The sequence below is a fragment of the Leptodactylus fuscus genome, chromosome 4, assembly GCF_031893055.1.
Source record: "Leptodactylus fuscus isolate aLepFus1 chromosome 4, aLepFus1.hap2, whole genome shotgun sequence".
NCBI lineage: Eukaryota > Metazoa > Chordata > Amphibia > Anura > Leptodactylidae > Leptodactylus > Leptodactylus fuscus.
The window spans coordinates 220,083,146-220,098,449 of record NC_134268.1 but is presented as its reverse complement, the minus strand read 5'-3'; the positions used below and the strand labels follow the sequence as shown (position 1 = coordinate 220,098,449).

At 40.7% G+C, this 15,304-nt stretch overlaps 1 protein-coding gene across 1 annotated transcript; it reads left to right on the top strand.

The window, feature by feature from the left end:
- Nucleotides 1-379: 379 nt before the first annotated feature.
- Nucleotides 380-7,853, top strand: LOC142201197 (small ribosomal subunit protein uS12-like). The gene is made up of 4 exons (XM_075272025.1): nt 380-416; nt 6,408-6,567; nt 6,711-6,831; nt 7,664-7,853. Exons 1-4 carry the CDS (start codon nt 380-382, stop codon nt 7,808-7,810), a joined length of 465 nt encoding a protein of 154 aa, XP_075128126.1. The 3' UTR covers nt 7,811-7,853.
- Nucleotides 7,854-15,304: the final 7,451 nt, after the last annotated feature.

Below are 15,304 nucleotides of genomic sequence, written 5' to 3'. Positions count from 1 at the left end.
TCACCCCAAACCACCTCCATTGGGTTCAGGTCTGGTGACTGTGGAGGCCGGGTCATATGGTGTAGCCCCCCATCACTCTCCTTCTTGGTCACATAGCTCTTACCTAGCCTGGAGGTGTTTGGGGGTCATTGTCCTGTTGAAAAAGAAATGATGGTCCAACTAAACACAAACCGGATGGAATAGCATGCCGCTGCAGGATGCTGTGGTAGCCATGCTGGTTCAATATGCCTTCAATTTTGAAATAAATCCCCAACACCATTGTCACCAGCTTGGCCCCCCCACACCATCACACCTCCTCCTCCATGCTTCACAGTGGGAACCAGGCATGTAGAGTCCATCCATTCACCTGCTCCCAGAGATCGTCCCTGCAACTCTGAGGATGAGTCACCCCGAGACAGGCAGACCAAGGCCTCAAGGTGAGTTACATGGGGTGTCCGGGCATCCTGCTGCCAGGCTATAGGGTAGGTGGAGAGGATGTGATGTGTCCTGGTGCAGGATATGGGGGTTCAGAGCACAGATTGTTGATCTCCCCCCATAACACGATATTGGGGCTCCTTTGGCATGTTCGTGTATTGCCCTGTGTTGCCGGACATAGCGCTTACCCTCCTCTCCCATATAACTCTGCTTTATGAGGGGGCCGTCCACAGGGTCAGTAATTGTCTGTCTTTCTGGAACCTCCAATGATCACAAGAATAGGGGTCCTGTGCTGCCCCCTACCCCGCCGTTTGGTAGCGTCCATAGTACATTTGCTCCACTAGTCCATTCATTCTTATGGGACTGACAGAGAGGACTGGACGTGACAAGTGCTAGATTATTTTTTCTGTTCCCATAGACTAGTGGAGAAGCTCATACACGATCGCTGCTCCATTTATATGGGGGGGGGGGATATGGGACCCTTATTCTCCTAATTCCTGGTGGTCTCTGATCACATCACCCACCTTATGACTAGGGTGAAGATTTACCAAGTCTCATACACCTGCTGCAAAAAGTGCAACTCTCAAAGTGGGGCAGTGTATGCAGCGGGATATTACTGAGGCTCTGAGCTATTACATTGTACACAGCTGCTGTGACACTACAACTCCCAGCATGCTCCTTTCACTTCTGTGGGAGTTCCGAGAACAGCGGAGCCAGTGTGCATGCTGGGGGTTGTAGTTCCACAACAGCTGGTGCGCCAAAGGATGCCGACCCCTGGAGTAGTGTGAAGGCAACAGCAGAACTGCAGCAAAGATTACAGCAAACTGACCCATGTCCAGTGGATTTCTTCCTTGAGGGATTGACAAACATGGCGCAGTCCGAGCCTCGTACCTGACGTTCGATCACATTGTATCCGCATTCTGCGACTGTTTTGCACACTGACGGTGACCTGTAAACCACGTCTGTATGGGGATTGTAGAATCTGCAGTCACGTCCTAATTTTGCTCGGGATCACCTGTAGATCTGCACTTTTTGATTCATATGTTTTTGGCTCTGCTCTCGGTCATGTGACTTATAACCCCTTGGGCGCCAGGGTCACTCTGGACAAGGGCATTGGATGGCTTCCAGTCCTGGCCGCTCCGCTGGGAGCAGATTCCTGTCCACTCGTTTGGTGATTTAGTCGTCTGACTTTCCATAACCGGAACTGTTCGGCGCTGACTCTTCCATCCTGACGTAGATTTGTTTTTAAACAAAGAGAGAAAACACCAAGTGGCCAATAGTGTAGTATTTCAATAACCCAAAGGTATTAAACAAATAAGACAGGTCCCTCACCTGACCTGGTTGTGTATACACAACCCTTAGAAGGCGTCGGAACCGATCAACAGAGGGCTCCTGTCTGTGTGAGGATGGTTGCAGCTGCAATAAATTCCAGGGCACCCTAAGGTGTACAGTAGCAATAGAAGAAGGACCAGACAAGGCCCCGCCAGGAGACCAAGTCTCAGGAATTGCGCTTCCACCACAATGTAATAAGAATTGGCTTTATTTAGCAGGACACTACGCGTTTCGGGCTTCGCACAGCCCTTTTTCAAGTGTAACAAGCTATATTGCCGTGTGAGATGCATGCATGGACACTAGCCAATGGCCTCTATCAGATTTTAAGCTTTGCCCAATTTCAACCAAGTGACCCTTCATGTTCTTCATCACCCGGTTGCAGACGTATTTAGGAAAGTAGACACATTGGGGCGAATTTATGGAGATCACCGCCCGCCCTATGTATAAATAGTCACAGGCCCCCTCCTAAATTCTGCGCCTCCTCTGTCGCACCGCGGGCCCGTCCTGGTATCTTCGCCAGCCTGGAAACTGGTGTAAATGATGTAAAATCTACCGCCACTCCCAGGCCGCTCTCACGAGGTTGGTGCAGAAGTAATAACCTTCCCCGACTGGGGCAGATTTATCAAAAAAGTCTAAAACTGCCCAGATTACCCCTAGCAACCAATTACAGCCCATAGCAACCAATCTCCGTTTTCGTATGTCAAGAGCAGAATACATAATGAAAGCTGCGCTGTGATTGGTTGTTATGGGTAACTAAGACTGTTCTTACATTGTAATAATCTGCCCCACTGACTTGTATCAGGGCCTGGACGGCTAAAAATCGGACAAGTGACTGCACCCGCGGGGGCCGAATTATTACCATAGGCTGAAAGCGAAACTGCAACCAATCACAGCACATAGCGACCAATCACAGTGCAGCTTTCATTTTTCAGGAGGAGAATACAAGATGAAAGCTGCGCTGTGATTGGTTGCTATGTGTTGTGACTGGTTGTTCTGTTCCGTGAAGTCACAATTGGGCTTATAGTTCTTACACCCGCACCTTGTACACCGACCTTCAAACCGAAGATGGACCTCCTAAGGAAAGTAATGCCTTTTATCCCACTCACATACACACTATACACACTCTACACACACACAAAACACACACAATTCATACACACCTCAACCCGTCCACTATTATATCTCATGTACACATTATACACACCTAACATAGACACAATACACACACCTCACACACGCACATTATACAAACACCTTCTACAAAGCTAACATGTAATTTATACACACACATTATACATATTATACACACATACATATTATACACACATTATACACATACACAGTATACATATTATACACACATTATACATATTATACATATTATATACATTATACACACATACACATTATACATATTATACACACATTATACATATTATATACATTATACATATTATACACATTATACACACATACACATTATACACACCTAACATAGACACAATACACACACCTCACACACGCACATTATACAAACACCGTCTACAAAGCTAACATGTAATTTATACACACACATTATACATATTATACACACATACACAGTATACATATTATACACATTATATACATATTATACACACATACACATTATACATATTATACACACATTATATACATATTATACACACATACACATTATACATATTATACACATTATATACATATTATACACACATTATACATATTATATATATTATACATATTATACACATTATATATATTATACATATTATACACCCTATATACACATTATACATATTATACACCTTATACATAAACACATTATACACATTATACATATTATACACATTATACACATTATATATTATACACATTATACATATTATACACACATTATACATATTATAAATATTATACACATTATACATATACATGTTATATACACATTATACATATTATACACGTTATATACACATTATACATATTATATATTATACATATTATACACATTATACACATTATACATATTATACATATTATACACATTATACATATTATATATATTATACACATTATATATATTATACATATTATATACATTATACATATTATACACATTATACATATTATACACGTTATATACATATTATACACATTATACATATTATATATATTATACATATTATACACACATTATACATATTATACATATTATATATTATACACATTATACACATTACACATATTATAGATATTATACATATTATATATTATACACATTATACATATTATATATATTATAAACATTATACATATTATACACATTATACATATTATACACATTATATATATTATATATTATACACATTATACATATTATATATATTATACACCTTATACATATTATATATATTATACACATTATACATATTATATATATTATACATATTATACACGTTATATACACATTATAAATATTATACATATTATATATATTATACATATTATACACGTTATATACACATTATACATATTATACATATTATATATATTATACACACATTATACATATTATACATATTATATATTATACACATTATACATATTATACACATTATACACATTATACACATTATACACATTATATATTATACACATTATACATATTATACACATTATACATATTATATATATTATACATATTATACATATTATATATATTATACATATTATGCATATTATACACATTATACATATTATATATATTATACACATTATACATATTATATATATTATACACATTATACATATTATACACATTATACACATTATACATATTATACACATTATATATTATACACATTATACATATTATGCATATTATACACATTATACATATTATATATATTATACACATTATACATATTATATATATTATACATATTATGCATATTATACACATTATACATATTATATATATTATACACATTATACATATTATATATATTATACACATTATACATATTATACACATTATACACATTATACATATTATACACATTATACATATTATATATATTATACACATTATACACATTATACATATTATATATATTATACACATTATACAGATTATACATATTATATATTATACACATCATACATATTATATATATTATACACATTATACATATTATATATATTATACACATTATACAGATTATACATATTATACACCTTATACATATTATATATATTATACACCTTATACATATACACATTATACATATTATACACATTATACACATTATATATTATACATATTATACATATTATACACATTATACACACATAATACATATTATACACATTATACATATTATACACACATTATACACACATTATATACACCTTATACACACACAATAAGGAGGCATTGCATCACTGAGGTCCATGTAAACGGCGCTGATTACGTAATCAATCAGCTCGTGCGAGCTCCTAAGGGGGCCTGATATCACGTGGCGTTGATCACGTGTCGCAGAATCTAGGCAGGCACAGCCTTGTCCACCTCCTTTTGGGTCCTGTCCGCTGAGGGAAGTCCACCCGCTCTGCGCATGCTCCTTCCTTTCCTGCTCAGGCCTTCGAAAAAGCTGCAGAGGTGAGCGGATACCGGGGCTTTGTAATCCGTCCTAGATGGCGGCCATCCGGGGACTGCCGGTACCTGTAATTAATACATTGTGTACCGGCAGTGAGGAGGGACCGGGGCCGCCATATATGTGTGAGGTGTAGCGGTAATAGGCAGAGGGAAGGCTGCGGCCTGCGGGGCCCCCGAGTACCGGGTGGGATGTGTTTGTGGTATCACTGGCTAGTGTTATACCGGGTGTGTATATAATCTATGTATGTAAGGGTATATACTGTATGTGCTGGGGGATGGGATGTGCTATGTACATGGTACGGATGTACAGTATGTACATATAGATGTGTATGGGCTGTATATAGTATGTACAGTGGGTATATATGGATGTGTCTGGGCTGTATATATGGTATATATGGTGTGCAGTACCCCTCCTATACAATTAATGGGGAGGGGGGGCTGCAGTTCCCCATAATCACCTGTATACAGTGGACTGGGATGCTGAATATGAGCAGCCTACATGCACTCCCTGCCATCTGTATGGGCTCGGGGTGTAGGGCCCCCCACACATCACTTACTGATGAAGTGCAGGGACTAGCTAGGAACCAGGGAAGACCCTACAGTTGGTCATAAGATGATCTGTGGGAGCCCACTGACCCTGAGAATGGAAGGGGTTGCAGCAATGAGTCTACAGTGCTGATCCAGCTGTGGCCCCTTCATTCTTGGAGGCTGAACCCTACACATTATATATAGAATGGCATATCTAGGTTGGGGTTCCCGATGATCATAGGTGGGGCGCAAACGGCAAAATACGAATAACTTGAGGAAAATATTAGGCTCTGCCGGTGTAGATATCTAATAATGTGGGCAGATGGATGGGACCCGTTGTACATGCCCAGTATTTCTTATTGGGGGTGAGGCCGTTCTCAGAGTCCCCCTCCTCATGCAGAACACATGCACTCTTGTCTTATTGCTTCATATCTTCATGTTTTCTCTTGTTTCTCAGGCAAGTGCCGTGGTCTTCGTACAGCCAGAAAGCTCCGCAATCACCGCCGCGAGCAGAAATGGCACGATAAGCAGTACAAGAAGGCTAACCTGGGCACTGCCCTCAAGGCTAACCCCTTCGGAGGCGCTTCCCACGCCAAAGGCATCGTCCTGGAAAAAGTGTAAGTGTTGTCTAAGGCCTTGTGTGCCGCAGTGACCCGACTGTCCAGAGGGTAAACCTTCCTGTCGCTGCTGATATTTGGCTGCGGCGCTGCGCCTACCCCGGTGTCCTCCATACTTACTCACATCCGATCTCCTCTTTCAGAGGTGTTGAGGCCAAACAGCCCAACTCTGCCATCAGGAAGTGCGTCAGAGTGCAACTCATCAAGAACGGCAAGAAGATCACCGCCTTCGTACCCAATGACGGCTGCTTGAACTTTATTGAGGTAAAGTCGGGGCGGCCCATTACACAATAGTCTGTAGGGGTTACTGCAGTGCTGGGAATCTTCTTACTTATACTTAGGGGGGGGGGGGTGCATGTCATCAGCAGGGATGGCTGAGTGAAGAAACTTCTGGCACCTTGCTGTGTTCTGCAGATCTAATCGGGGGATTCTCATCTGAGTAAGGGTACGATCACACTCCCGTTATTCCATGTCCGTTGCTCTTATCTGTCACAGGACAGCACAGCAATGAGCACGAATAACTGTAGTGTGAGTGTAGCCTATGGCTTAATAATGCAGCAAGTGCACGATCACAGCTTTGTCTCCCCCACACAGCCCCTTTATTGATATCAGATGACTGACTGTCCTTAATTCTGCACACAGTGGGGGGCATTTATTAAGACTGGTGAAGACCTCTTAAAGGGGTTGTCCAGGCCCTGACGGTAATTGATACTTACGACCTATATATATACTGTATGGACCTACCGCTAAACCCCGTAGTGGTGGCACCTTCACCTGCAGCCTCGATCCCATTCATTTGACTAGAAGGGCTGCTTATAGTGGTCGAAACCCCTGGTCAGGATGGGGGCTGGGTACCCAGGCTTACCTTCAGATCATGGACAGCCCCTTTAATAATTCAGATGTACACTGAGGACTTACATCAGTATGGCCTGTTCATACACTGGGTCAGTCTGTCAGCACTGCATTGGCTCACTGTGCAGGGCATATGCCTCCCTTTGTCAGGTGGATGTGCTGTAAGTTGCGACCATTATCCAGTGTGAGAGTCTGACTGGATGTTACATCTAATGTGATCACTGACCTCTCGCCTTTGTCTTAGGAAAACGATGAAGTTTTGGTGGCTGGATTCGGTCGGGCCGGTCACGCCGTCGGTGATATTCCCGGTGTCAGGTTCAAGGTCGTAAAAGTAGCCAACGTATCCCTGCTGGCCTTGTACAAAGGGAAGAAGGAGAGACCAAGATCATAAAGTCTTCTGCCCTGCCCGTGTTCAATAAACAAGTTTCACAAAGTCTGGCGCGTCGCTGGTTTATTCATTGCTTACTATGAGATCTGTGGTGCTTGGTTTGTGTTGCGAATGTAAACTCTGCATCACAGGCCGCTGCTATAGGTGAACATCTGCTCATGAATAGGGTTGAACCGATCTTGAGATTTAAGGATCGTTTTTAAAATCCGATTTCCGATCATTTTCCAGCTGATCCCAATGCAAGTCAATGGGATTTTTTTTAATGATCGAAGAATGGATTTTAAAAATGATCCTATTCATTACACAGCATGGAGTCCAAATTCTGAACGCTTTAATTTTTGGAGTCCATGCTGTGTAGTGATTAAAAAAAAAAATCCCTCGGCTACCTCACAATGGTGGTCTATGGAGACCGCTAGTGATCTTTTTCTTCAGGCGGATTCCGCGGCAGCACCCTCCGGCACATTCATTTTGGGCCTACTCCGGAGCGGGAAGCAGCAGCTGACAGTCGTATTTTGGTCCCGATTTTGACGCGAAAAAATCTTGACCGAAATCCGCTATTCCGTGCCCGTGTGAACTAGGGCTTTGGGAATATTTAGTCACTGCTAAGATAGCGGGACAGTCTCTAACGTATGTACCAAATTATTTTTTGAGCCTCATTCATTCCAAGGTGCTGTATACAGTATACATGAAATAATTGCAACAGTAAGTGCCCAACTGGTACAGAGATAGAAGGTCCTGGCCGCAAGAGCTTACACTCTATCCCCTACACACCAGACTAGATTTCCATGCTAGACCTACAGTAGATATTGTGTATATCTAATGTCAAGATGACGTCTTCTCAATTTCCCCGGACTGCCATGATGATATATAGAGGTGACTTAAATTCAGTCGAGAATACAGGAGAGTTCTGCGCTGATCAGACGGTGCCAATGTTAGAATCCACACCAGTTATGTCCTTGGACTTACTGGTAATGTCTTCTATTAGGAGTTCCCATTTGTTGTCTTCATTTGCCCAGACCGCCATGACTTCTTAAAGGGATTCTACCATTAAACTACCTTTTTTTTTTTCTAATGAACACGTCGGAATAGCCTTAAGAAAGGCTATTCATCTCCTACCTTTAGATGTGGTCTCTGCCGTTCCGTAGAAGTACCAGTTTTAACTGGTATGCAAATGAGCTCTCCGCAGCAATGAGGGCGGGCCCCAGCGCTGAAAGGCCGATGAGCGCATCCCCATTGCTGCCCGAGAGCTCTTTCCTGCGCCGCCTCCTTCTGCAGCAACTCCGCCTCTTCTGGCTTCTCTTGCTCTTGTAGTTCTATACAGGAGCATAGAGAGGCCACCCCAAAATGGCCATTTTGGGGTAGCCGCTCTTTCAGTTCAATACAGGAGCTGACCGGTGGCCATTTTGGGGTAGCCGCTCTTGCAGTTCAATACAGGAGCTGACCAGCGGCCATTTTGGGGTAGCTGCTCTTGCAGTTCAATACAGGAGCCGGCGGGCGGCCATTTTGGGGTAGCCGCTCTTGCAGTTCAATACAGGAGCTGACCAGCGGCCATTTTGGGGTAGCCGCTCTTGCAGTTCAATACAGGAGCCGGCGGGCGGCCATTTTGAGGTAGCCACTCTTGCAATTCAATACAGGAGCTGGCCGGCGGCCATTTTGGGGTAGCCGCTCTTGCAGTTCAATACAGGAGCCAGCGGGCGGCCATTTTGGGGTAGCTGCTCTTGCAGTTCAATACAGGAGCCGGCGGGTGGCCATTTTGGGGTAGCTGCTCTTGCAGTTCAATACAGGAGCTGGCCGGCGGCCATTTTGGGGTGGCCTCTCTATGCTCCTGTATAGAACTGCAAGAGAAACCAGAAGAGGCGGAGTTGCTGCAGAAGAAGGAGCCGGCGTAGGAAAGAGCTCTGGGCAGCAATGGGGATGCGCTCATCGGTGTTTCAGCGCTGGGGCCCGCCCTCATTGCTGTGGAGAGCTCATTTGCATACCGGTTAAAACTGGTATTTCTACGGAACAGCGCGGCGGAGACCACGTCTAAAGGTAGGAGAAGAATAGCCTTTCTTAAGGCTATTCCGACGTGGTAATTAGAAAAAAAGGTAGTTTAATGGTAGAATCCCTTTAAATTCAGTACCACGGAGTATAGTGGAATGTTTTGCACTGATCACATGGTGTTGCACTCGGCATACACATGAGTTATACTGATGGACTCGTAGGTGATGTCATCTCTCGATTGGAGTTCTGTTTCCTTATTTTCTCCATTTGCCCAGACCGCCGTGATCACTTCTTCCGTGCTATAGAGCATGGCAGTGATCAGGGGGCTTCAAATTAATTTTTGCTGAGGGTCACATCAAGCTTTTGTTTGCACTTTAAGGGGCTGTAGGTAATTCTCTGTATAAACCCAGCTCTGCCAGTTACGTGGTTACATTTATAGCCCTAGCATTGTGAGGAAATGTGCAGCGTCGCCTAGAGGTGGCAGAAGGGATTGGCCTGGTTGGGGGGCCTGGATGGTTGAGTAAATTAACCACACACACACACAAAAAAAAAAAAAAAACACGTGCTACTGAACAAGAACCATTTGTCCTATACTAAATCGAGTGTGCCGATTCCGAAGTCAGGATTGTTGTAACACGTCAGGAAATTTTGCTAGGCATAAGTATACCTAAATTAAGGGGGTATTCCCACGTCGCATACTCACCAGTCTTCGTTGCTGTAAAATCTTCTGTCTTCCTGCTTTGTTGCGTCATTGGTGGGCGGGGTTACATATGCAAGATGCTGCTGGCCCTGCGTGCACGCTCATAGATAGTGAGACCAGTGTAGCCTTCACAGTGCCAATACAGACCCGGCATCCGCTGTAATAGAGAGGCGGATGCCGGGGAGGGTTAGACGCCGGCACAGGTGCCTGCAACATCGCTATGTGCCTGCCCTGCATGAAGCCAGCAGCGGCAAGAATTTTGTATGGAATAAAGAGTCAAGAAAAGTTTTTTACAACGTACACGGCTGTGCTGGATACCTTTTTTACCTTTGGATTTATTGGTTTCTCCTCCGGGCCGTGGGAGTGTATATCCGAGCAAAGCTGCAGAAAGGAAATTCAAATGGGAGTACAACCAGAAGATATATGACTGCAGTTGGGCTGAGTATTATTTCTTTTTTTCCCCTTTCCTATTGACTTATTGCATTACCGGTCTACTCGTGACCCTATATATACTGGCAGTCTTCTGAAAAATGATTATATGTTAATCTTTACAATGAAGATATAACTTGGTTTACTCTTTTGATATTTACGTCACACACGTGTCCCAAAGATATTAATAATATAAAGAATTTTTACATTGCACACCTCAATGGATATAATGGAATCAGATGTTGATAATGACATAAACCGCAAGAAAAGATTAATGGAGGTTTTTAGTGATTATGTGGAGGATGAGGAAGAGGATGTCGAATGTGAACAAGTTATTCTCAAGTTACAAAAGCAACTAACATTAGAGCTGAAGACTTGGTGGGACTTTAAAACTTTAACTATGTATTTAGAGAAACAGATGATCCCGAGAGGTCTTAGACTCAGCAAGTTTCCTACTTTTGTTTATGGTGAAAATTTTAGAAAACAGTGGGAAGAAGTTTTGACAGATTGCTCATATAAATTAATGTCACTTATTACTACCCATGAGGAAGAGAAACTTACGTCACTTAAGGCTGATATAATCAAAACCAGGGAGGAGTTGAAGAAATTTAAATTTACACAAGAACAGGATAATCTTTATAAGAAAGTGAAAACTCAGATGGATAAATTAGAAGAAAACATTGTAGACATAAAGAAGAAGAAATTTCAAAGGGACAAATTGGATTATGACAATGGACATGTCTATAGATGGCAAACTAATAAATTTTCAACGCCAAAGTCGATTTTAAAAAGGAATTCTGATTATAAAAATCGTAACAATTTGAAAAGGAAAGTATCCTTTAGCTCCTCAGACAGAGAAACTGAAATCTCTGATATTGACTCCAACTCTCTCTATGACAGTTTTTTAGACGAAACAAATGTGGATGGAAGCAAATACAGAAAAACACCAAGATCCAGGAAGAACTTGAGAGAACCAAATCCAAAGAGAACAAAAAATCAATACACAGAGCAGGACGAAAACATAAGTGTAAACAAAAGGAAGACACGTTATCAAACAAGGAGAAATTACAACTAAAAGGGAATACAGTACATACAGTTGCTACAGAAAAGAACTTTACAAGTGTTCTGAATCTTTCCTCCCAAACATTATCAGAGGCTTGTCTGAAATTGTTATCTAAGGGGTTAAGTTTTGTCCCGATGGAACATTTCAACCTATTTGACACATTACTTGATGTTAATAAGTTAGTACATTTATTGACAATCAAACGGCATTTTCTAGAATCGGGGGTGGAAACAAACTTAACAGAAATTGAAAAAAACACTGATATGGGGGTTAATGAATATAGTAATCTCACATTCAGGGAACAATGCTGTCTTTTAGAATTGACTAATCTTAATTCAGAAGATAATCTTAGACTAGAAGGGTTTAATCCAAGAGTAGATATTAAGAATCCGGAATTCTACCCTATTAAGTCGAGATCCCTGATATTAGATAGCTTTCAGACAGCCATTGAAAAAGATATTACAGAGTTATACTATACGCACAGAAATAAGATATATGGTGATAACTTAGACAGGGAGGAGAGGATAGCACTAAAGGAATTGCGGGATAATGATGAAATAGTTGTGAAAACAGCAGATAAAGGAGGGAGTGTTGTGGTGTTGAATAAGAAAGATTATTTAGATTCTGCTTATCAAATTCTTAATGATACAGAGACATATAGACCATTGGATGGGGACCCTACCAGTGTGTTTGCGGAGAAATTAAAAAATCTGTTGGCAGAAGGTGTCAATCAGGGCATATTTACAGAAAAGGAATACAAATATTTACTAGTACAACATCCAGTTACACCCATTTTTCATGGGTTGCCGAAGGTGCACAAGGGGATTGTTCCCCCTCCACTGAGACCCATCATCTCAGGAATTAATTCCCTAAACGAGCGTTTATGCAGGTGGGTTGACCAACTTTTACAACCTTTGGTCATTAAAACACCGGGCTATTTAAAAGATACGAAGGAAGTTATAAAAACTTTAGATGGGTTTCAGTGGAGGGAGAATTTTTGTTGGATTAGCTGTGATGTTACAGCCTTATATTCTTCCATCCCACATTCAGTGGCGTTAAATGCACTTTCATATTTTCTGTACACATATTCTGATTTTGATCCAGAATACAATGAATATGTGGTACAAGTAGTAGAACATCTTTTACAACACAACTATTTTATGTTTATGGGCAAATATTATTTGCAAGTAAAAGGGGCACCCATGGGGGCTTGTTTCTCCCCCTCCTTGGCAAACATTACCATGGCGTGGTGGGAGGAGAAACATTTGTACAGTAGTTTGAATCCCTTTAAAGATCGCATACACTGGTATGGCCGATTTATTGATGATTGTCTCCTTATTTGGATTGATGATGTTCGTGATGTGCAGAAATTTATGGATTATATTAACAACAATGTATACAACTTAAGGTTCACCTTCAATATTGGGGGTGAATCCATAGATTTCTTGGACATCACATTGAAGGGGGACAGCATTAGTGGTAAAGTGACATCTACTAATTATAGGAAACCACACGCAGGTAACACCTTGCTGCATGCTCAGAGCATGCACCCTAGGCATACCAAGAAGTCATTACCGGTTGGGGAATTCCTAAGAGTTAGGAGAAATTGTACCTCTCAGGAAATGTTCAACAAAGAAGCAGCTGTAATTACAGATAGACTTAAACAAAGGGATTATCCCACTTGGTCTATTAAAAGAGCTAAACATATAGCCTCAAATACGGACAGAAAAGAATTGCTTTATGGAGTAAAATCATGTGTAAAAAATAAAAAACGTGCTGGAATACATTTCACAACTAGATATAGTTTACAATATGAAAATATAGTTAAGATCATAAAAAATAACATGTCAATTTTGAATCAAGATGCACTTTTAAAAGACATCATCAAGGAGGGTTGTGATTTTGTATCATTAAGGGGAAAAACCATAGGCAATCATGTATCACCTAGTCTGATGGTAGACAAAGATAAGATGAAATCTGAAACGTGGCTCCATATTAGGGGTTTCCACAAGTGTGGTTTGAGCAGATGTGGTGTATGTAAAATGACAATTAATACTACCTGCTTTAACAGTGTAGATTCAAAACAACAATTCAAAATAATGAGTTTTATAAACTGTATGAGTAACCATGTCATCTATATGATTTCCTGTGAATTTTGTAATCTACACTATATTGGCAGGACAGTTAGAGCTCTAAAAACACGTATATCAGAGCATATACAGGACATAACAAACGTTAACAGCTTGCGAAGTACGGGAGTGTCCAGGCATTTTAAGGAACATCATGGCGGAGATATATCAGGTTTTAAGTTCAAAGGAATAGAAGTAGTGAATAAAATGACTAGGGGGGGTAACTGGGAGCACCAATTAAGAATCAGGGAAGTCTATTGGATCTTCAAGATTGGTACCCGTTACCCCTTGGGTACGAACCAGAGGAATGATGTAGCTTATATTTATCAACTTTAGGAATTGCTCCTCTATCCCTGTTTTCGCAACGCTGTCAATAAGGATAACGGGAGTTTAACCTTGTTTTTTCATTCCTGTTTATACAATATTGCCTTATCGGTAAATAAATCAGTGTTTAGGAGATCAATCTTTGAAATATTATGGAGTAGCTTGTATCACTGTTGAAAAGTATATAGACAGATAGATACAGTTATGATAACTTGTTTCATATCTATTGATTCTCATAAAACCTTTTACTTACCTCTTTCTAGCAGAGTTATCATTGAATTGAAAGCTCAACCAATCAAATGGGAGCATGGTGATCACGTGACCTAGCTTTGAGCATGTGCGCTTCAATCCAGCAAGTCATCGTGGCCATCTTTGTTGTGGGAATAGCACAATGAGGAATATAGGAGGAAAAGGGCATTATTTTCCATCTTTGATATCATGAAAACTCCACGAAGCATTCGGATAATTTGGAAACTTCTCAACTCGAGTTCTACACATCCACTGTAGTTTTGGAATATGGACTTTATGTGAACTAAGACGTTTTCTATCACATGGAGCAGATTGCTAGTAAAATAAATCGTGATGACTTTAGAGAAATCGCATTCTCAGATCTCTACTCCGAAATCAATATCTTGTGATAATATTTTGTATATGTTTTTCATATGTTAGGATTATGTCCAATTAAATATATATGTATCTTGATCGAAGTTTAGGTAGGGGGTATGGTTTTAATGTAAGGTGTGGTTATGTTTGAATGACCTTGTTCACATTTGTACTCCGTAACCAACAACGCAAAAAGGGTAATTAACTGCATTAATTGTAGGTGTGTGGTTGATTGGTGGGACTACAAATACAAAGGTTCATTTGGT